The 23,812-nt window shown below is 46.2% G+C and overlaps 2 protein-coding genes across 2 annotated transcripts in view; both read right to left on the minus strand.

Moving 5' to 3' along the window:
- Positions 1-18,983, minus strand: part of LOC131286808 (band 7 protein AGAP004871-like) — a 30,588-nt gene extending 11,605 nt beyond the window's left edge. Inside the window, exon 1 of the mRNA XM_058315810.1 lies at positions 18,722-18,983. Within this exon, the coding sequence (XP_058171793.1) occupies positions 18,722-18,983 (262 nt within the window). The remainder of the gene's footprint in view (positions 1-18,721) is intronic.
- A 2,157-nt stretch (positions 18,984-21,140) lies between these two features.
- On the minus strand, positions 21,141-21,936 carry LOC131288233 (uncharacterized). The gene is made up of 2 exons (XM_058317349.1): positions 21,734-21,936; positions 21,141-21,666 (listed from the first exon to the last, which is right to left on the minus strand). Exons 1-2 carry the CDS (start codon positions 21,934-21,936, stop codon positions 21,483-21,485), a joined length of 387 nt encoding a protein of 128 aa, XP_058173332.1. The 3' UTR covers positions 21,141-21,482.
- Positions 21,937-23,812: the final 1,876 nt, after the last annotated feature.

The raw sequence follows: 23,812 nt of genomic DNA on the forward strand, positions 1-23,812 counted from the left end.
AGCCGAAGGCGTAGTTGATAACGACGTTGTGTTTATTTCTCGATGATGCAACTTGCAGCTCATTAATTCTGAGCACAGATAAGACTTGAAGGGTTTTCTGCTTCTGATAAGAGATTATATTTGAAACGAAACCAACGAAATTGTTGTGGCTTATCTTGGTTTTGGAAAGTCGATGTCTGACGGCCCCACCGTTGGGCAGCAAAAACCAACTGATACAAACGTCCCAAAACTAACCTCCAGAGCGACGCTTGCTTTCGTCGATCATGACGGCATGAGATGAAGAGGACCCCTGGTTGTTCATGTCCGCGTTGGTCATTTATACTGATGCAGACGTACAATTTTTCCTGCGCAAAACGATACACGAGCTCACGCACGAACAACAAACAAATCACGCACGCTACCGGCCGAAATGGCTAACGATCGTAAACAAACCGCGAGAGCCGGAACGTCGAACGAACCGGTTTGTTGGAGTCGCGACCACATACTGACTCCGACCGGCGCCGTTAATCGAAGGCATCTAGATGACAACAACGGCACGGTCCGCCGGTTCCGCAGTCCCGCCCTATGGTTCCTTGGAATTTCCTATCAGTTGTGGCTCGGTTTTTTACTCACGTTGAATGGGTGTAAAAAAAATCCCCCGCACGAGACAGTGTGCGAACAGATAAGCCATGCCATCATCGTCGACGTCGGGTCATTTTGAGTGCGTTACAAACGTTACTTTCTGCTTCAAGCTTTAACATAATCTTTCAAAAGAGACAATTAATTTTTCAATCCAAAAATTGTGGCAATAACAATATGGGAAAATATGTTAAAGTACGTTTCAAAAATTCCACTCAGTTAGAATATCTCTCATGATTCATGCCTTTCATCATTGTTAATCCACATTTAAACATCTTCACCTGCAACGTTTCATCTCAGTGTTTGCGAAGCAAACTGTTTCATCATTGTTAACTTTCACATACTGATCAAGTAGAAAAGATAATAAGCTATCGTAAAACACAAAAAAAACCTACAACTTTATTGTCCCAATTGTAAAACGTTTAACGGAAAATCCCCTTTTTAGTCATTTTTGTTAGTAACACTATTACATCTTTTTTGAGAAAAGTTGAAAGTTATAATTTTTAAATGGTATTTTTTTAAAAGTTACCAGATGACCAAAACATGTAACAGAAATAATTACAATTAATAACAGATAGTACATTTGCTTAAATTTTATGTATTCGAAAAGAGGAAAAAATATTTGAATAAAATGTTTATGAAAATGTATGTATGTTGTGCAATCCATAATTCTTTCAACTCGTAACACAGCCACAAAAATGTAAACAAATTTAACCACCTCTGTTCAATGTCTGCTCATTGTTGCCGGTAAATCACCCCTACTTCCGGTTTTCTCATTATAAAGCGCCAGAGGTGACACTTGTTTCGTGACTCACTAACAAACCACTACAAGCTCACTAACTGATTATTAACCCGTAACTAATGATAGCAACACTTCTCTACCGACACCGCGAACACACTCGAGCTACCCAGCATGGGCTGCTTGCTAAAAGAAGCACGCGGCCGTCTATAATTGAGGAGGCGTTTTGTTTTTTTTTGCTATTTCGTTGTTTTACTCAAGCACACACACACACGTGAAGATGCGCCCACTTACCGTAGTACTGTGGCCGAGGGTAGGGCTGTTTGCGGGGGGCTTCGGCAGTGCTCTGCGGAGAGTGCATCGGGGCTGCAAACGGGTCGGGTTTTGGCTGCATTAGTGTTTGCGTTACTACTACGTTGCAATCGCTAGAAGCGCCATCGTGCAGCGTGCAATCGAAGCCGTCAATGCAAAAGGTGCAGAGTGTGGGAAGCTTATGCTTTTTTTCGTACGAGCAGCAACATTAGCGAAGCTTTTGTGAATGTGTATCGGGAAGCCCCTCAAGCGAATCGTTGAAAGAATTGTGGTCATTTGTTTAATGTTTTAATGTTTATCACAAACAAACAGCTGTCCGTTTCGATTAGAAGCATAAAGTGCGTGGTTTATTTCAATCACTTCCTTCATTAACGCTGACGGAGGCGCCTGGTCGCTTGTACTCAAATACATTTGTTAAGCTGAAACTGTTGTTCGAATGGTGGCGTGAAATGTGTTACAAAAATAGCAAATAATTGATAAAACAATCCCGCGCCCCTTGACGGGCTTCCCACAATCGCGATCGTTGGCGCGATTTGATATGGCTTATAAACGATGCTCATGTCAGAAAAGACCACGAGGCCACCGAGGGAACACAGCAGAACCGTTGCCGGAAAAAAAATGGGGAATTATTTATAAAACTCAACAAGCGGAGGAAAAACGGTGTCAAGCATACGCGCACATCGCGCGTTAATATGTTTCACCGTGGTCGAGCATGTTTAATGTTCGTGACGTTTATGCACACAAACTATGCGTATCTCGCAATTAAAAGATTCCCTACATGAATTCGCTTTCCAAATCCAAGCAATGTTTGAGATGGTGGGTGGCAAACACAACACGGATACACTCACACCAGTCGACCGGGTTCTATTTCAGATGTAAACAATGGCGATCGTCACTTCGGCGATGATGCGTGCGTGTAGAAACTTTAGCGGACAGTTATGTATGATGGTTGGGGAGGAAAAGCCGAAAAGAAAAAAAGCAAGAAAGAATACAGATGGGAACAGGTTGCAGTGATTTTCACGATTTCCCAAAATTAGCACCCACGCGCTGCTCAATCAATCACCGTTTGGAGATTATAAATCCATCGCTTGGTTTCGCTCGGGTCGGCACGGAAATCGTGCTTAACCCTGTAAATCGACGACGTGGAAGATCAATCTTGTTAGCATGAATTGTTGTTAGACAGTGTATCCGAACAATGTGTTACTTCGTGGCGAAGGAAGCAAAGAAGAGTTACACTCAAAGTTAGTATCGTTGCACACAAATTACCTACTTTTCACTTTCCAACGCACTTGATCCTGTTGTTGCTGCTGAGGTGGTTGCAATTGCTGCGATTGTAAATGCTGTGCCTGGTACATTTCGTGAAAGTGCTTGATTTCGTTCGCTCTACTGTTGACTAGTTTAGGTAAAGCTGTTTCTTGTTTCGGTGGGGTTTTCGATACTATTTTCTATGTTTTTTGTTGCTATTTTTCACACAAGCGTCAGGACGGTGTCACTTATCGATGGACGTTTTCTTCGGTGTTGAGTGATCCTTGCAGCATAATAGCTTGCGAACGATCATTCATTCGAGGGTCTTCGAAAGGGATCTACGAGATCACAGCTTATCATATCGCCGTTCACATTCGATGCTAGATTGTCAACTTAATGTGGTTCACTGTGTTCCGCATTCACACCAAAAAATCACAAAGCAAAGCAATTTTCGAACGATCGCGAGCGGAGCATTTACACTCGACGGAGGTCGCGCAGCACGCTTCGTTATCTTTCACCGGCGGCTTCGTTGACAGGACTGTCTGATAGTGGGAGCGAGTCCCAACGGCGAGCAGCACGCCCGGAGTTGCCGACACGTTCGGCGCTTCGCATTGTCATCGGTTTCGCGCCCTCGTCGCGCATCCACTGGCTGCCCGGCTGTCTCGAGCACATCGAGGATGCTCTCGAAGGAATCTCTTGAGAAACGGCGCTACGGCGCGCTGTGCATGTGTCTTACAGCGGTGGCCACACCATTTGCGGTCGTTGAGAAACTTCAAATCAATCGAAAAAGGGTTTGTTGCAATGGGAATTATTTTGCTATCCGCGTTGAAGATAAGCGCATCACAAACACTGTGGATCAAATTCAAATTCTACATTCAATCGATAAACGGTTTTCCCGAGCACTACTAGGCACATCACTGTAGCAGAGTTCTTTCGTCTTGGATGCTGCCCGACCGAAGCGCTTCTTCGGCGCGTTTTTCATCACGATTGCGAGGCCGGCAAGCCGAGAGCAGCCGTACGATTCTCTCGTAGTGTGGGACCCCGTTTTTCACCCGTTTCCCCCATTCGTGCGATACCGGTATTCTCGTGTGTGAGATTCTTTTGTTTCGGTTTCGGAAAAACTTCCCACCATCTTTGCCACTCCGCGGTTCGGCAGTTTTGCTTTCTGAAACCGTTCACGACGGTGACGAACAATGGAGTAAGAGGACGCGAGTCCGTGGCGATGGATGTGTGAAGGAGAAATTATTTTTCCGCCTCAAGGACGGCGTCGGGAAACTCTCTAGTGAGTCTATTCGCGCCACACACTGGCCTCACTGGTAGGCGGGTGAGGGTGGGTATGGAGCGAATCGTTCTGAGAGCGGAGTGGCGGAGCGAATTTACAAACATCACGCTGAAATTTATACACGCATTGTTACCCTAAGGGATGATTTACAGTGACGGTAACATGTTGACTGAGCCTGAGACTGAGTATAGAGATCATTAACTTCATTGCTGAAATAAGGTTTATCTTTTTTTCAATCAATTGAGTGAATGAATAACACACTTTCGGCTATGTAATCTAAAAATTACAACAAAAAAATGAATTAGTTTACTAGTTATCTTTTGCTCCATTTATATGAACTTTACTGTACCCTTACGATTCGCAACTATTGTCTGCTATTATACAATCTACGCTCGCTATCAGTGGGACTCGGTGGAGATCGACGCTCGACACTCCAAGGACTAACATCTCCACGTTAAAAGCTACGGCCAGCCCTGTCATGCCACTCTGTCAGACCGTTGGGAACGTTCGGAAAACTCCACGCCATCTCCGCCCAGAGCTATGGGCCGACCGGTCTATGACTTAATCGACGCTAGACATAAACACATACACACACACACAGAGAAGCTGGCCTGCGTGCGAAATCCCGTCACCGTCAGCGAACACAACGGTGCACATCGGACAACAGAACAGCGGTGGAGTGAACGGAAAATCCACCCCAAGAGGACGAGCAGACGTTTACGGCGATCGGCAGATAAATTATGGATGCGTGATGTGCAGCGAATGTTGTGACACTCGGACAATGCCACTCGCCGGTGGGAACTTGGAAGGGGAGGAGGGATAAGTCGCGTAGCCCTGGAACGGAGGGACAGCTTCTAACCGAAGGCTTTGTCACAGATGTATGGTAAAAAAGGCATTTGACACAATGTAGAGATAGTGTAGAACGACACCTTTCACGTGGGATTAGAAAATAAACATTCACTGATAATCAGTCAGTAAAAAAATCATTTCGGAAATATTAGCTAACATTTAAGGGTAAGTGGTAGGAGAGTTATTATTGTAAATTATTGTTTTCTTTTCATTGTGGTCTCATGTTTGATTTTATATGATCATATGTTTATGTTCCTCAACTTTAAATTTCTTTATCAAACTGTTATAGGATCTCAGTAGGGATTATCCTTCGCGAATATCGGATCCAAGATGGTGACAGAACAGCTTTGAGAACTTTATGTTCACTGTGTCTTATCTTCGCATTTCTGACGTTTCGCTGTAAGTTATGACACTCGTTTATTTTTATCGCTGTTCAAAGGTACTGCCTGGTTCGGTTCTGGTCGTTTTCTCTCCCTGGCCCCAAAGCACGGTGACCCTACTAAATCGGGTCTTTTGTAATGGCGAATGGTAGAATTTATGTAGTATTGCACAATGGATCAAATATTTACAAAGAAACTCTCACGATCGAAGGGGCTAGCGTGGGTAAGAAAATAATCATAAAAATAAAGAAACCTGGTTTAAACTGGCGCGTACAATGGTCAAGACAGTTTTTGACAATGAAATCACAATAAAATACGATAACAATAAACATGTAGTTGTTTGATGCTCGCATGAACATAAATTCTATGAATAATGAATTAGATACACATATTATTATTAAATTTCTATTTGCTATACAGAGTTCGAGAGTTCAAAGAAAATTAAAGCAAAAATCTGTACAAACTAGTTCATGCATGTCGATTGTTTATTTGATTAACCTCCCCAAAAGTGTACAGACAGTCATGAACGTTGGTTTTATTGGCAATTAAAAGCGTATAACTCGAGTTCCAACCACATTAAACGAATCAGATCAAATACGAACACCACGATTTCCCAACATCAATAGAAGCGACGGCAACGGTTTGATGCCGTTGATTTAAATGCACTGCTAAGACACTTTCCGTCTAGTCGTGTCTTCCCGGCATGGACCCGGTTCTCGTTGGGGCACACACGAACGTTGACACTGAACAGGCCATAGAATCCACCATCAATGACGATTGCGGCGAGCGACAACTGCACACAGTTCCATTCAGTGTGTTTTTCCGAATGGGTTTTCGCGCAGTCAAAACATTCTCGAGCGAACGAGCGGAGCGCCCAATGAGTCGTGTCGATGTAACGACTGACTGACATAGTGATACTCAACGTTAAATATCCTCAAGTTGGTTGCAAGCAAATGGGGTGGGGATGGGCGGCGGTGTGCTAAAGAAAAGCAAAGTTTCATTCGTTTTTTCTCTTGAGTAGTAGATCACTTGTATTCAGTTTCCGAAGGACTAGCATACTCTGCAGTTTCCTGAAGTGCATTTTCTCCTTTCACGGGTAAGAGTGTTACGTCTTGTACTGCAATCTTCTCAGGAAAAACACTTGAATTTGATATCCATCTGTGGCTTTCATTACACTGCAACTGGGGTAAGTTTCTACGGAGAAATCTTATTTCGTTTTATACGTTGTTGCTTGGTTCTTTAAAACATCTAGATGCTCTATGAACACAATTTTCATTTATTCTTTTAAGACGAGCTCTTTAAATAGTCTTTTTTCTCTAGCAGCTACTGTTCTTTACTTTTCTATTCAGCATTTAAAGCTTTTTTTCTCACATCAACATGATTATCAACATCGAGTTAATGCTGCCAGTACAATACAGCTACAAACAGAGGCTAAAAACCCATAACTCTTGCTTTTATCTTGGAATTGTTTTTTATCTTCAACGACAGAATGAGTACAACCATTACAAACAAGCACCAAATTAGGATTGCCAGGGCTTTTGCCAAGTCACGAGAAACCGGAAACAGACGTAAATAAATTGTACAACAAACGTTACTTCATCGCCATGTGGCCTTCCTTTGCCTATCATTAGCAGGGCGAAAGTTGTGTGTAAAACTTCTTAGAACAGCCGTGGCTGCTGTCTGGGCGCTTCGAGACGTTTTCCTCCAGCATTGCATCGCTTCCGAAACTATTTTTCTTGGGTTCAGATAGTATTTATTTTATTAGCTCCTTTCACTTAGTGCTTACAGTAAACAATAGGAGTAAAAAACATGATATTATGCCGCTCGGAATGCGCTTCCACAGCTCAGTGCATTGAACGAAACAATATCTGAACAGTGGGTTTGTCTACTGCAGCTGATGGCTAAAAGTTATAGTCCGAAAAAGCATTAGATAAACGCATAAATTCTTTTAAGTTCTTCTAAATGAAGTCATAAATGGCAGAAAGCGTCTTTTTCCGATAGTGCATTCCGTACAAGTGGGTCGCTTGATTTTAAAGGACAATGCTCCATGCAACATTATATATTTGATATCGTTTGTCTTCATGCCGAAATCAAATAAGAAAATGGAATCAAAGAAAACAACCAAAGTCGCGTCAGGCCATGCAGATCTAGCTAATGAAAGTACCGATCACTTGGTGGAATGGACAAACAGTGAGAAAAACAAAAACCCATACCGAAGGGAAGACGGTCCGGCATGTCGGTTCTCGTCTGGTGCGGAAAGAACATTATGAACTTGTTTGTTTCCCGACGTCAGCGAGCACAAACGAACGAAAGAGATCACATTTGCATGCATAATTTCGCTATCACTGCTCGAAGCTGGATTATATGCCGGTCGGCAGGCGACCCTGCAACGTCAGGAATGCTGAGGGAATTACGGGAAAACTGCTGAGATCTTAGTCCCGGGTCGAAGGGGGAAATAGTAAATGCGTCCTATTGATTGGGGGAAAGGCAATCGAATTTCTCGGAAACCAGACAGTTTGTCATCGAGGTAAGATTCCCCTCTGTGAACATAAAGTGTAGCGCCACGCTGCTCGGTGAAAGGTTAAACCTACTTTCACCAGTCGAATTGCGACTGCACACGCTTTTGTTTGTTCCAACAAGGAAAGAAAGTAGAACATTCGCGAAAAAAGGGAATAAACACTGTCGGAAATTGAGCTTCCACCAATCGTCCGGTCTTTTTCCGCGTCCCATTCCATTGGGGGAGAAACACTTTTCCTGTCGATTTACACTCCACTGATGCTGGCTTCACTTTTGTTCGCCAGTTGGTGTTTTTTTTTTCTTCGACCGCGTCGTACCCGAGAGTCCGAACGAGAACACGTAGCAGGAGTACAACATGGCGAGGCGCAGATTTTGGTGAAGTGAAAATGAAACAATGAGCTCTCGCCTCGCTGAACCACCCTCGCCCTCCATCGGGCATCGGGAAAATTGAACAGCATCCGGCATCTCAGACAAAGTGCCGCCAGGACTTTCTCGAGTCGCGTTGTACCGGGGGGGAGGGGGAGGAAAGAAAAACAGGACATGAAAACTATCGAGAACATCAACTCAGACGACAGGAAAACGCCACCGGAAACCTTCTGATCTGCTTGCAAACGGTTCCCGATTACCGAAGCGCTCAAACGGCTATCAATTATTGGAAGTCGTACGTCCCTCAGGCCACCCCCTCCCCCCCCCCCCCCTCCCCCTCTTCCTATCGCCTTTCACGCCATGAAAGTGAGAAAAGTCATCGAACAAATGCTGTTTGCTGCCGCTGACAAGGTAACGGTGGCACGAAAACAGGACCGGGGAAATCGGAGGAAAAAGGTCATGGTTTGGGCAATCTTTTCCGTAGGCGGAGGACCGGAAATTCGGCCGCCATTGGGGACGATGACGAGTGGCGCGGGATAAACCAACCACGTTGTCGAACGGTGGATTGAGGGAAAATTGAGCAGAAAAACGAAAGGAAGATGCCGACGAAAAGCGAAGGAGAGGTGAAAAATACATTAGATGAAAGATCGAAGATTGCGCTCTGTTTGGAATAATCGAAAAATCCGTTCAGTTCTGGCATCTTCTCACGTCCGCTCGGAAGATCGATGGAGACGCCCGGTGTTTTTCGAATGCACCAGACATTCCTTCCAACCGAGACGCATCTAGAGTTTTTCCTAGGGCCGCTTACCGATGGGAGACATTTTCACTGACATTTGACCGTGCCCAAATATTTCCGTTGTTAACAAGCCCATTGGGGACGATGGCACCCGAGCCGGAGAAAGAAATCTCCCCACGGTGAGTCACTGCAAAGGGAGGTTTTCCACGAATAGAATCGCACGTCGGGAAAAATCTCGTGCTCCTGGCTGGAGCTTCCCGTCCGGGTAATTGTTTTCACTGCGAGCGCGTCTCGGTGGGTCTGGATTTCGCCAGTGAAGTATTTATTACCAAACATTTGTGTTTATTATCTATCTTTAGAGCGAAACGTGCCAACGTTGCGGCGTATGGTGTGCTAAGTGGTTGTAACGCCCCACACCGATACTCGCCCCGAGTGCTGGTCTAATTAGGGAGTTAATTTATCGGTCTTTTCTTCTCTCTTGTTTTTTTTTTTGGTGTTTTTGGTATAGCACCAACCTAACAATCCTTACTAATTCCCGGCACTTGGAGTTTCAAGAGTCGGCGTGCTCTGGTGGATGATCACTTGAACTTCTCGAAGCGGGGCCATGGAAAACCTCCCAATCCCGCCGTGATCCGGAAAGTCTAGAGAAAATAAACTGGCAACTGAAATACACACAAACACATGCCGTGTACGATGTAGCGTTCGAGAAATGGAAAAAGAGAGCGACTAAAACATGGTGAAAGTAAGTAAACGAGGGATAAAGAAAGAGAAGTGGTTTACCTACCGGAGTCGGCCTTAATTTTTTTCTATTTCATCTTTTCCAACCACGTGCTGCGTGAGAGGATTTCCATCAAGTGTGGTGGGGTCCATTGAAAATAAGCGTTCTCAATTCACCGCACCCGAAAAGCACGGGGTGAGAACGTGAGAATGAAAACAAGATTACGGTGGGATCGGTTTCGGAGCGGAGGAGTCTAAAAATATGCAGCGTCTAATTTCTCGGTATGCTGAGCTATAAATTATATCTACAAATGATTCCATTGCCCCCCTTCGGCGGGATTCGGAAAACAATCACGAACACGGGATCAACGTCGGGCGGGGAGGGTTTGTTTTGTCACTTTTTAAGCCTCGTCCGGCTGTGGGCATTGTGAACGATGCCCCCAACCGTATATTAACAACGCTACTTTGTGTTGCAAGCGTTTTAAAAAACGCGGTGTTTATTCGGGCTATCTTCACAGTCGAATCAAGAAAAGGAACCGCTTCCCTTCGTATCTTATATTTATACTCTCCGTATCGCGATGGCCGTTTCGCGATGGCCGGTTCATTTTCAAAATGCCCATCGGGGCCATCATGCGCGCATCTTGATCGGGCGAAATTTCGCCCAACCAAGGTAAGCAGTTAAGGAGTGTTTCTTCGACCTCTCTTACTCTATAAACCCTGCCTGTCACTGCCTGTCACTATTGTTTACTACTCGATTCCACTACCGCGTGGATACCAATCTAGTTTAAAAGTCGTCGGCCAGTGTTACTTTGTAACATTCTCCCCACCGGTATGCTACGTGAAGTGGCCTACCCCTGTTTCTGGCCGACATCTAACACAGCGATATTGACGGCCGGCCGTTCGATTATTCCGCTCAAAGTTTTAACTTGCACGCGTCGTACTTGCCCATCCGCGGATCGGTATGTTTTTATCACGTGCCCCCGTGGCCAGCAGTTCCGAGGGTTGTTTGTATCCGCTACGAGGACTAAGTCTCCCTCCTCAATTGGTTTAGTGGATTTGTGCCATTTAGTCCTCCTCGTCAGATGGGGTAAGTACTCGGTAACCCATCTTTTCCAGAAAAGATCTGCGAACTGTTGTGCTGACTTCCATGACCTCCGGAGCGACGGCGGCGAGTCGTCAAATGGCACTGCTGGTTTACTACCGTTGGAACTCCCTAAAATGAAGTGATTGGGAGTTAGTGGGGCTTCGGCTTCATCTTCAACTGGTACGTCTGTCAACGGTCGCGAGTTTACAATCAACTCCACTTCACTCAAACTAGCTCGTAGCAGCTCGTCGGACGGGTTATGTGGAAGGGCCAGTTTGGTAAGCGTTTTCTTAATTGATTGTACCAGTCGTTCCCATGATCCTCCGAAATGTGGCGCAGCAGGTGGATTAAAAATCCATTTCGTTGTAGGTTGGATGAATTCTGTCATCAGGCGCTCTTGATCCACTGCTGCCATCGCTTCCCGTAGCTCACGTGAGGCTCCTACGAAGTTTGTGCCTCGATCACTGATGAACTCGAGAGGCATTCCCTTCCTCGTGATAAAGTTGCGGATCGCAAATATGCAGGAATCTGTAGAGAGGCTATGTGCGATTTCGATGTGGATCCCTCGCGTTGTCAGGCACGTAAATATGACTCCCCACCGTTTTTCAGCTCTTCTCCCCACTGAGACTAGCATCGGACCGAAGTAGTCAATTCCGGTGTACGAGAACGGTCGCTGAAATGCTGCTAGTCGCTGGGGCGGCAGATTTCCCATTGCGGGGTTTTGAGGGAGCGCACACTTTACCTTGCAGTATTGGCATCGGTGCCTTACCTGGTTGTACGTGGCCTTGAGCTGCGGGATGTGATACTTAAGGCGGACCTCATTGACGACTGTTTGGTGATTGGCGTGCTTGTACTTGCTGTGGTAACTGTGAATCAGCAGTTCAGTGACGTAGTGCCGTCGGGGGAGAATTATGGGGCGCTTGGTATCCTCGCCGACCCATACACATTTCTCGATCCTGCCTTTGATGCGTAGCACTCCATTCACATCCAGCATCGGGCTTAGCTTATACAGCGGGCTCGATTTCTGCAGTGGTCGCTTCCAAGGGTGCTTCACACATTCTTTACTGCTGAGTACATGTATCTCGTCGGCATACTCAGATCTTTGTACATCTCGATAAATTGCGTTTTCTGCACGCTCCAGCTCTTCATGCGTCAGGCTATCAAGTTGCTTATGCTCTTTGGCTATGCCCTTCCTGCAATTTTCCAAAAAGCGGTATACATAAGCTACCGCCCTTAGTAGCCGTTGCCACTTTGAGAATCTGGTGAACTCGATATTTGGCGTCGTGACCGTGTGATGTAGCAGGCTATGTCGAATCTCCTCGCTTGTCTCTCCGGGTTTTTGTTCGACTATGGGCCACTGATCCTTTGGTTCCCATAGGAAATCAGGCCCACGGAACCACCTACTCGAGGGGCTGAGGTCTGGTGGCTTTTGCCATTTTGTTCCTTCGTCCGCTACGTTGAGCCGTGTAGATAGCCAGTTCCACTCTTCCGGGTTTGTAGTATCTAGTAGCTCACTGACCCTAACTGCCACGAACTGGCTGTATCGGCGATGGTCGGATAGCAACCAACTCATAACGGTGCGCGAATCCGTCCAGAGGAATCGGTGAGTTATAGCAATTCGGTGGGATAACTGTATCGTCTCTGCTAAGCGGGCACCTATGACTGCGGCCTGAAGTTCGAGTCGTGGGATGGAAACGAACGTAATAGGGGCCACCTTCGTCTTTGAGCCTACTAGGGCGCACTCGATCACACCGTTTTCCTCGAATCGTAGGTAGGCGACGGCTGATGCCCCATTTTCACTGGCGTCGCAGAACATGTGGAGCTCTACTCTTTCTGCGTTGGCCGTCGTCTTACTCCGATAACACCTTGGGACGCTGACTCTTTGAACATTGGGCAACGCGGTTACCCAGATTTGCCACTTAACGGCGAGGTGTCCGATAACCTCGTCATCCCATGGGCTCTTAGCGCGCCAAAACTCCTGTAGAAGTATCTTCAGATACATGAGGAAGTTTCCTATTAGCCCCAAGGGATCATAAATTGCCATAAGCGTTTTTAGTACTATCCTCTTCGTAGGTGCTCGCTCACCAAGCAACACTCGTGGATCGTACCTCGGGGATATTTTAAACGTAAACACGTCCGTCGCTGTGTTCCACCACATTCCAAGGACCTTTTCCGTCGTCATTTCGCTCTCGACAGGAATGTCCACTCCGTTGTTCTCGTTGCCATTCAATAATATTTTCACCGTGGTGGAATTGGACAGCCAATTCCGTATCTCAAACCCGCCTTGGGAGTGTATATACTGGACGTCACGGGCTAGATTTATGGCTTCTTGCTCTGTTTCTACGCTCGCGAGCATGTCGTCCACGTAATGCTCGTACTTTATACACTCCACAGCTTTGGGTAGTGTAGCCTCGAACCTTTCCGCATTTACGTTCTTGACGTAGTGCGCGGTGCTGGGTGAACACGCGGCACCGAATGTCATCACTTGTAGTACGTAATGCTGTGGGTCGCTACCGAGTTTCCCGTCGTTCCATAAGAACATTTGGCTGCGCTGGTCGCGAGGGTTCATGTCTACCTGGAAGAACATCTCGCGGATATCTCCCGTCACTGCCACCTTGTACTCTCTGAACTTAAACAGGACCATGAGTAGACTCACCAATTGGTCCGGGCCGGTGAGTAGCATGGAGTTTAGGCTTACTCCGTTCGCCTTTGCCGCCGCATCGAACACTACTCGAATCTTCCCAGGCTTATTCGGATTGGTCACCGGGAAGATCGGCAGGTACCAGTCGTTTGGCGTTCGAGTAACCTGCTCCTCGGGAGTGAGCTTTCTGACGTACCCTTTCTGCTCGTACTCCACGATCTTGTTGTGCATTGCTTTAGCCAGGTCGGGATCTCTTCGCAATTTTCTTTCGAGACACTCGTGTCGCTTTAGGGCCATTGCTCGGCTATCAGGCAACTTAACATCCTCGTACTTCCACAGCAGACCAGCCTCATAGCGATTATCCTTTAAGTGAACGCTGGTTCCAAGCAACATCAGCGCGCGTTCCTCATCCCGCGAACGTAAACTTGTAGTCGGTCGGTATATTCCAAGTGACTCTAGCGTGAAGTAGTCTTTCAATGCCATGTTTATTCTATCATCTCTTTCTTTGTTACACGGACAGATGTGGGCATTTACCGATGCCATCTTTACCTCTTTAGAGCCGGACTGTTTGTATGGCCCATACAACACCCAACCGAGACGAGTTTTTGAAGCGGCTGGTTCGTTCGGCTCTCGTTCCACGGTTCTCAGCGCCTGTCCAACGAAAATGTTGTCGACCCCGATAAGGATTCGTGGAGCCTTGGCGGTGTACCCACGCAGCGGAAGTCCCTTGAGGTACTCGTACTCCTCGCTTATGACCGAGGGCGCAACCGACTGCTTCCTCAGACTTAAGCTGGCAACGGTGTGTACTGAGTGAAGGTCGAAAATTGCCGAACTTTCAACTCCGGAGATTTTTAGTGACACTTCAACCGATTGCTCCTCTCGACGTCCTTGGTTTCCCGTCCAGGAGATACAGAGCGGACGGGGTTGTCCGACAAGACCCAGCTCTTCCACCAACGAGTGGTCCATAAAGGTCGCCGTCGAACCGTCATCCAACAGTGCGAGCGTATTGATGGTTCTACCCTTTCCGTGCAGCGTCACGGGGATGTATTTGAGGAGCACACCATCATACGGACCAACGTGGAGGTTGCAGCTCATCGTTTTCTCGGCGGCTCTGCCCGACTGGCGTTCTCGTACAAAATCCTCGTCGTGGAGCAGCTTGTTGTGCCGTCGGTTACACCCGTTCACACCGCACAACACATCCACACGACAGTAACGCGGATGTTTCTTCAGGCAGGTTCTGCACACGGCGTGGGTCTTGATGTGCCGCCATCTCGAATTGACGTCCATGCCGAGAAATTTGCCGCACTCTGCCAGACTGGAACACTTCCCTGAACACGCGGAACAGGGTTCCCCATGATTTACGGTGACGGGCTCTGCAGACTGACCTGAGACATGGACGTTTACGTTAGCGTACTTACGCGGGTGGCCTGAGCGACCACCACCTTCGCGTTGTAAGTCCCGGGAGATTGGCTTAACACCCTGGCAAGCTGCGCTGACTAGCTCCTTCATCCAATCGTTGAAGGCCAACAGTGTTGCCCCCCCGTTGATGTTCCGTTGGTAAAACCAGTTCAGCCTCACCGTCGGTGGCAGCTTCTCCACCAGCTCGTTCAACAGCGATCCTCCGCTGAGATACTCCTGTAGACCGCAGCTCTTCATCGCCGCACACAGGTTCCTGACCGCGACACCGTAATCGACCAGGGTGTCAAATCGGTCGTCCTTTGGTGGTGGCATCCGTCGAATTTTGGTCATCAACGACTCCACAATGAGCTCCGGGCGGCCATAGCACTCTGTCAGGATGTCGATTGCCTCCGGTACGCTTGACGGATGGTATAAGCAACTTTCCACGGCGTCCCGTGCCTTCCCCTTAAGGCACTGCTGAAGTCGAAGTAAGTTCTCCTCGTTGGTGTACCCGCAGATGGCCGTAGAGTGTTTATAATTGGCAATAAACACCGACCACTCCTGCGGGTCCCCGGAGAACGTTGGCAACTCTCGGCTCGTGCACTTTCTTGCCGAAAGTTGGCTTTGGTTCAGCAGCTCGAAGCTTTCGGAGTGGCTTCCGTTTACTGCTGGTTCCGGCTGCCTCGCAGTGACGCGCGTAGGCTGCCGGAGTGAGGCGTGAAGTAGGCGTCGTTTTTCCTCCTGCCGACGCTTTTCGCACTCCTCTATGACGCGCAATTTTTCTTCGAGCATTCGTTGCTCACACTGCTCGTCGATCCGTTTGAATTCCGCTTCCAGCGCTACATTGGAGTGTGCGGCTGCAGCACTTAAACCGCGATGGCGGATCTGTTCGTGATGGCGCACTTTCTCTAGTATGCCGCCATGCTCGCCTGGCGCGCTTCGCGCGCGCGCATCTTCACATTCAACGTCCATCGCTCTGTATTCGTCGTCGAGCTCATCTGCGATAGACGACGCTGAGTCAATGACGATGTCGCCAAGCTCCTTCATCACGGCCGCTAGCTCACGCTTGGCGTACCGAGCTCTCCGCACTAACTCGTCCACTTCGCTCACGGATGACCCTCTTGACGTTGGCCTTTCCGTGGCGGGCCGCATGATCGTTGAGCTGGCCAACGGGTCCGAAGTGGCCGGCTGCACACTTCTCCTGCTTGGTGGCCTCTCGGTGGCGGGCGGATGCTGCTCCTGCCCTGTACCAACGAACTCCTCGGTGCGCGGGGCCACTGGACGGAACATAACTTTTCTCGTAGGTTTGTAACACGATCCGCGAATGATCCTTCTGGTCACTATGCGACTCAATCGCGTTTACCTCGAACGGCGAATGTTCCTGGGTGTAGTCGCGACTCAATCGCGTGAACTTATCACCTCTCGTTCGGCGGAAAACACTCGCGGGTTCACTTATTACTTATCCCGTTCAACGGGAACCACTACGCGCGTTTTTTAAAAAAATGTGAACGATGCCCCCAACCGTATATTAACAACGCTACTTTGTGTTGCAAGCGTTTTAAAAAACGCGGTGTTTATTCGGGCTATCTTCACAGTCGAATCAAGAAAAGGAACCGCTTCCCTTCGTATCTTATATTTATACTCTCCGTATCGCGATGGCCGTTTCGCGATGGCCGGTTCATTTTCAAAATGCCCATCGGGGCCATCATGCGCGCATCTTGATCGGGCGAAATTTCGCCCAACCAAGGTAAGCAGTTAAGGAGTGTTTCTTCGACCTCTCTTACTCTATAAACCCTGCCTGTCACTGCCTGTCACTATTGTTTACTACTCGATTCCACTACCGCGTGGATACCAATCTAGTTTAAAAGTCGTCGGCCAGTGTTACTTTGTAACAGGCATTATGATGGACAATGGATTATGCATATCACGAAAGAAGAAAGAATTTTTCGTGATCTGTAATAAAAACATCAAAGAGTATTTACAAAAATTATGCAAAATTGTTTATTGTTGTTTGTTACGCGGGGTTTTTGCTACTCCATTTTGCTACTTGCTTCAAGTAAACGGATCGATAACATGGATCAACATTTGATCAAGAACTGAAGCCGTTTGTGAAATAAACAGCGACTGGTTTGCCCGGTCTGTGTAATCTAAACATAATTTCATCGGAAAATATTATTCCAAACCGACCACGGTCGACAATCACCGTCCGACCGATCTTCGCACGTCCCGGGACTCGATAAAGCAAATATAAATATTTTCCCTCAATCGAACCCCCGGAAACTTCGGACAACAATGTGTTTTGCTCGGCTGGGCGAACGAAAATAAACTATTCCGGCCAGCGGGACTTTCCCGCCCGGTTTGATTTATGGGCACGCCCCGACAGGACATCCTGTTAAGCGCAATGGTTCGGGCCCGTTGTCACGTCACGATCGTTTTAAGGTGCGTGCGGAAACACGATTTTCGAATACGGTCGTGATCGGTTGTCTTACATGGCGTGAGGTGGGGGTTGTAGTACACGATGGTTTAGTGGGATCCCAGTTTGTGGCACGTGTAGCGTTGAAAAATCTCGTTAGATGAGTTCTTACTTAGACGTTTAAATTCAGTAAGTTTTAATTAATTAGACTTTATGTTGCATAGATATATGTTGGTTAAATATAGTACAACTTATCAATGAAACCTTTTACTTATTTTTTTTAACATCTCCTCTCTTTTAAATTTTCTATGGTAAGAAACTCGAACATCAGCGATCGGCCCGGTCGGCGTCTGTCTGCAAGATTAATGGACTGTGGTGTTCCGTGTGTTTCGCGCTGTTTACGCACCGTGGAGCGCCTTCTTTTGGACCATTTTACCTACGAAAACGTCGACTAACACCAGCGCGATGTACAAACACGCATCGCTCGGCGTATCGATGGCCCCGGCGCCGGATGTTCCAAGAGTTCGAAACGGACGGATGGATCGAGTTGTTAATGGATTCGAACCGATCTGACATTTGCTCGGAGCGGAAAACAACATCGAAAAATAAAAATAAAAAAAACACCGGAACATTGTTACACACTTCTACCAAATGACCTGCGAAAAGTAGTAGAAGCAGCAGAAAAAAACTTTTGCCAAATTCTTTCAACGCGAAAACGCACGAAACATCATCAGACACGATCGACAGGACATCGTTGCTTGAGAAGGAAGGGTGGGTTGGGAGTGGGTAGTGTCTGGCGGAAGCCGTCCCGCGCCAACCGGTGACCGCTCCGGCCAAGTCCTGTCCCGAGTGTTTTTCAGGTTGTGTTTATTTTTACATTAATCGATCGGTTAACAAAATAAAAATAAACCAGCCCATATGCACGGGAGACGACGGAGCGGAGGTTCAAGCTAATATCTTAAGTAAATACAACCGACCGGAACACGGGCCACGGGTGGAGAAACCGATCCTCTTGGGCCCGTTCCACCGCAGACCACCGATCGGATCGACCTTCGGAAACGGACGGAACCGTTGCGCGATTGCATTAGGTGTGAGAAATCGTTTGCATTGGTTCATTTCTGCTTCCCAGCGAAGCTGGAGCGATACGTTGGGATTTTATGAGGATGCGTATGCTTCTGTTTTGAGTTCTGCTGTGCTGCGGCCAACGTTATCGACAGTTCGTTAATAAACAGTTTACGGGAAATATGTTTCACAACATTCTTTAACTTGGTTACTGCAAACTTATCAAAGGTAATAGACGTGACTAACTTGAAGTTACCCAAAAAACCTACGCTTAAAATTTAATCAAAACCACAACATACAAAAAAGGTATGTCTCTGTTTCAAACAATTAATCCAAAGAATCAGTTAACGTAGTTCACTAACCTGTTCGATGTCTCAACGCATCCGAAATCGGTATGGCCAGAGCCGGTGGGGTGTGGTGAGGTGGTGGAAGTGGGCTTGGTGCCGTGGACTGCGGAAGATACGGATGCAGTTGCTGCACCGGTTGCAGCAGCGGTTGTTGAAGCGGTTGCTGCAGAAGATGTTGCTGTTGGTGTGCCGGTTGCTGATCGTGGCGAAAATCGATCCCACGCAACCCATCAACACTCTGCTGGTCTTCGACGACCGTACGGTCAGTCCAGTCCATTGTTTCGGCACGAATTTTTCACACTTCCTGTTACTTATAACTTAGAAACATCCACAGGAAATCCGCCCGTTCACTCGTACTAACTATTTTCCATAAAAATAAACTAAACTGTTTCTCTCTCTTTCTCTCTCTCTTTCTCTCTTCACACACTCGACGCACTTTCCTCCAATATCGTAGGAAAAACTCACGCACGCACGCCAACCAGGAACGGCGCAAGCCGGAGCGAACAGTCCGCCCGTACCGAAGCGTTATGATGTACTGATGCGCGAAACGTTGGCGCAGCTGGTAGCGAACGCACCGAAAACGTGACGCCAGCGAACGAACCCAGGAGTGGCAGCGGCCCGCGAGCGGATGGTGAGGTGAGTAGTGGACGAGGTGTCCGACCCCGGCTACCGGTTTCCTTCCCAGACCAAACGGCGTGCTCGTGGGGGATCCTTTCAATCTACCATCTGCTCAACGTGATCCTTCCTTTGACCACCACGCGCACACGCATACACTTAACGCGATCGTGTCCAAGTAGACACTGACAGGGCCCGCAATGAGCTGATATGAGCCGGCTTTCGGTATGGAAAGAAAAACACAAATTTCTAAGCCTGACTCCAAAGCGGAAGGCCTACGACCGGTGATTCCGTATACACAGTGCTTCGATTCCGAACCGAAGGTAAGCTCTAGCGCGAGTTCGTTTGATTTTAAAAACTGTTTATTCTACTCCGGACACCGGTACACCTACACGCCGTGGAAATCGGTTTCCAATTGTGAGGGAAATGGGAGGGAAATAAATAACACACTTTCGTTCGATTGTAGTCGGTCCAGTGCAGTTCATAGTGGAGATTCGAGTTCTCGCTCTCTTCTCCAGCAAGCGACGGTTCAGGCCGCGTTCAGTCTCATTACCCCAGGTGAATCGGACTGCCGGGAGGTTGGCTCGGCAAGTGTAAATATTGGTGTAATATTTTTCCCCATCGAGCACGGTTGACCGACCAGTTACCGCGATGGCACGATAGTCGACAGGGAACAGGTAATATTGTTCCGCTGCTGGCGGGTTTCGATTGTCTTCCGTTCGATTGTGTATTGATCGGGTGATTTCAAAATGAAATTTCCCTTGAATTCTATTCCTGATCAGATGAGGATTTTTGATCAAGAATTAAAAAAAAAACAAAAACTCATTGTCGAACTAAATGGATCGAACGAAATTCGATGAGCCGATCCTAATGCTTGGTCGAACCACGGCTCTAAGCGAATGGCAACAGGCAGGAGGGAAAGGGTTGGAACATAACTGGATTCACCTCAAATCCGACGGTTTACTTTTCGAACTGTGGTTCAACGAAATTGTTTACATTGTTGATGCGTTCGCCGTGGTTTGGATTTTGTGCAGCTGCCGAACGGTCCCTCAGAATCGTCCACGTTTTGCGGCAAAGATCGCACGCAACCGCCCAACCTTTTCCTAGATAGAGTTTTTCCTCCTTCCAGTAGCTTGTTGATTGAAAAGTCACGAGTTTCCATATGGTGGCCACCGGTTTTTCAGTTAATGCTGACGAGCCTAATGAACTGTGAATCACTTGATGGACTAAGCGGCGAAGACCACGACGTTGGTTATATCCCTCGTAGCACCACAATCTGCCGACACGTGTGGTTTTTCGACTCTTTGGAATGTGTTTAAATAAAAAAAAACACGTGTTCGAGTCAATAAAACCTTGGTGCGAATGTGTGTGAATACAGGATATAATTAAGAAGATTTTATGTTCTGTCCACGCATTCGTGGCATTGAAAATGTAGCCTGACATGTGTATCACTAGCACGGATTAATGACGGTCGGCTTGGCGGTCAAACTGCTTGCCGGCGAGATTTTAGCAAACTAATTTCCTGATCAAAAATCTGATGCGCACCGTTGGTAGAGGAATTTCAACTAATGATTATTGGAGACCTGCCAAACCCTCGAGAATTCGACCAACTTTGCAACGTGGCCGAATCTGATGTTTGGATGCGTTTTTCTCGTTACTATAAAACACTGTTTACGAGCATCGTTGTTTACTGTAGGTGTACACTATTTATTTACAATGTCTACAATGTTTGATGAAGACTTAACTGTAATTAGACTTAATCTCTTCTAGGATTTCCTGCTTACTTTATATTCTAGGCATTTTTTTGTATTTCTAATCTTCCTTACTTCCGTCAAATTTGCATGAGTTATTGAACTAACACCTGCTGATGGGATTCGATCTTGTTGGGCAACCCTCCGTATACCAGTTGGCATCATACGACCAAACCTTGATCGTAAGCTATATTTATAAACTGTTTACTGTCGTTTAACGGTCGATCGATCTATTAATTTGTCCCTTGCAGGCCTTCACCCTCAACTTCATCGACATACCCCTGTACAGCGCGAACGAATGACTGACGGGATTCACCGGGTTGTGACCACATGGCCAAGATATTTCAAATTGGGATAGTGAATGTAAATAATGAGCATTAAGTAAAAAAAAAATACTACGAACGAAACGGCTACGATCCGGCACTGTCCTTTGACTGCGTTAGGCGACCGTGCTTCTTCATTTGATCCAGGACCCCGGCAAAGTTGGTGGTCTTCTTTTTGGCCGACCCTTTCGGACCGGAATTTTGCCCACGGACCCGCATCTGTGGCAGCGCGACGTCGTCCATGAAATCAAATTCTTTGTTCTTCATTGCTCTATAAATAGAAGTACATTTCAAATCACATGATTTTCCTTTCCAGCGATCGGTTTCTTCATACTTACGCTTCCTTATCTACATTGTCGGCCACTTTCGGTTCGTCCTTTTTGGCTGGCGAAGGAGCTCGGCGTCCTGGGCATTTCCAGTTCAACTCCAGCACGTACGTACCATTCTCCAACGCGCTGTATGCTGTATCTAGTTCGTCAGGTGATGGCATCCAATCTGTCGTTTCGATGCAATTTACTGACCAATTATCGTCTTCAGACATTTTCACAAAATATTCCGGATTTTACGACTAAAAATATGTTGTTGTTTACATACAATTGACAGCAGGAGTTGTCAAAATATGTATTTTAGTGTTGTCAGAATCGGGATTCGGAAGAACGAAGATTTGCTCCCTAGACGGATTCTAAAGATTCGAATCCCATTTGACAGATTCTAAAGCAAGGCGTAGACGTCGCGAACTTGTTCGCGCGAACAATTTGACAACCAGGCATTGCCTATAACATAACAAGGAAAGGAAAGGAAGATATAAGAGGATATGCCGGATTGGGATTCGGATTCGAAGATCCGGATCTCAGAATGTAGGGATTCAGTTCCCCCATCACTAATGTATTTACATTTTAACCAAAGTTTCTAGATCACACCTTAAGACACCTTGGTAAATTTGAAAACATCATGTTTCCGAATCGTTAGTACCACCTAGTTGTCATTAAGTTAACTAAATATATGCACTTGAAATACCCGTTGAAATATAAACTAAAGAGTCGATAAGAAAAGAAAATGTTAATATAACAAGACGAATAAAAAACACTGTGATGTACAAGGCATTTCTGGTTTAATTTTTAATATTCATGTATAGATTTGAACACAATAGATAGTGCTTGTCAATTATCAAATCGCACAAGCAAGTGAATTTGCTTTGAGCTAAGTTTTTATTAAGTTTGGAGATTAACCGATTCCTCAATTTCCTTAATTAATTACTCGGCTTACGAATGTAAATGGCAGTGAAATTCGTTTTCGTTCTAATTAAATATTCAATGAATTGGGATCCAATTATCCATATATGTTCTAGGAAACAATTACAAAGTACGCCGTATTAAAAATTTATTATTAATTCAGCTGAATGGTTCATTGTACTGACACGCTCCGTTTTGCAGTTTTAAATTACACAAAGGCATATTTGTTCGTGGTTTCAAACGCAGAGTTCCTAATAATACTGCTGCATTAATTATGCTATTTTGCTTATCAACAGTTACTCCGAAAGCAGCACGTATTTTAAGCACGGAAAAGCCCAGTAGGCAATCTCTACAATTCAATTTGAAGATTTATAAAGTTACGAAGTCGTCACGTTTCAGCCAAGACGATCCTTTTCAATTTGAAAGTTGAATACTGAATTACGAAAGTGTTTTGTGCATGCCAGTTTCTTCTGATGCTATCTTTTGCTTGAATGGAGTTCTAGAAAGTATCTTCTAAAATTTATGATAACCAATGTGCTGGAAGTGAAGGTGAAAGGTTGCTTAAAAGTGCGCTAGAGAGCTATCAGTTCTACGTGTCTTGTGTTGTGAGAAGGTTCCTTTGCTCGTTCTATTACTATTCAAAGCACAACAAGTGTTGCACATTTCTGTTATCGATTACCTTGTTTTCTAGTGGTAAATTGTTTTAGTTTCTATTGAGAGACCTTTTTGAATAATGTATTTATAAATTATGGTTACTTAGTTTTGTTGCAATTTGCACTCACAAAACTTTTGAACATGTGACGCATTTGTTCCTATCAAGAAAATGTTAATTGTTACAAAAGCTTGATAAATCTAAGTCAGGCAACCCGTTAGCTTTGGTTGCTCATATATGTTATCTACCATTTATCAGCTTCTGTCGATCAAGCGTCCTCGTATGCATATTTATTATGCATTGATCGTGCCGGAAGGTAATAAGATCAGCTTTTGCTGCAACTGTATTGCCCTCGTGTGCGTTGCAGTTTTAAGCACCCGTACAATACTAATCGCCGTAATCTGAAGCTGCTGAGAACTCTTACACAATCAATTCGCAGAATAGTTTGAATATTGGCGAACAGACAATATGAGATTTTTTATTGCCTTGTTCAAAACGTGCTGTAATGGAGCGCTTGGGGAACAATTTAAAAT

The sequence above is a fragment of the Anopheles ziemanni genome, chromosome 3 (assembly GCF_943734765.1).
Source record: "Anopheles ziemanni chromosome 3, idAnoZiCoDA_A2_x.2, whole genome shotgun sequence".
NCBI lineage: Eukaryota > Metazoa > Arthropoda > Insecta > Diptera > Culicidae > Anopheles > Anopheles ziemanni.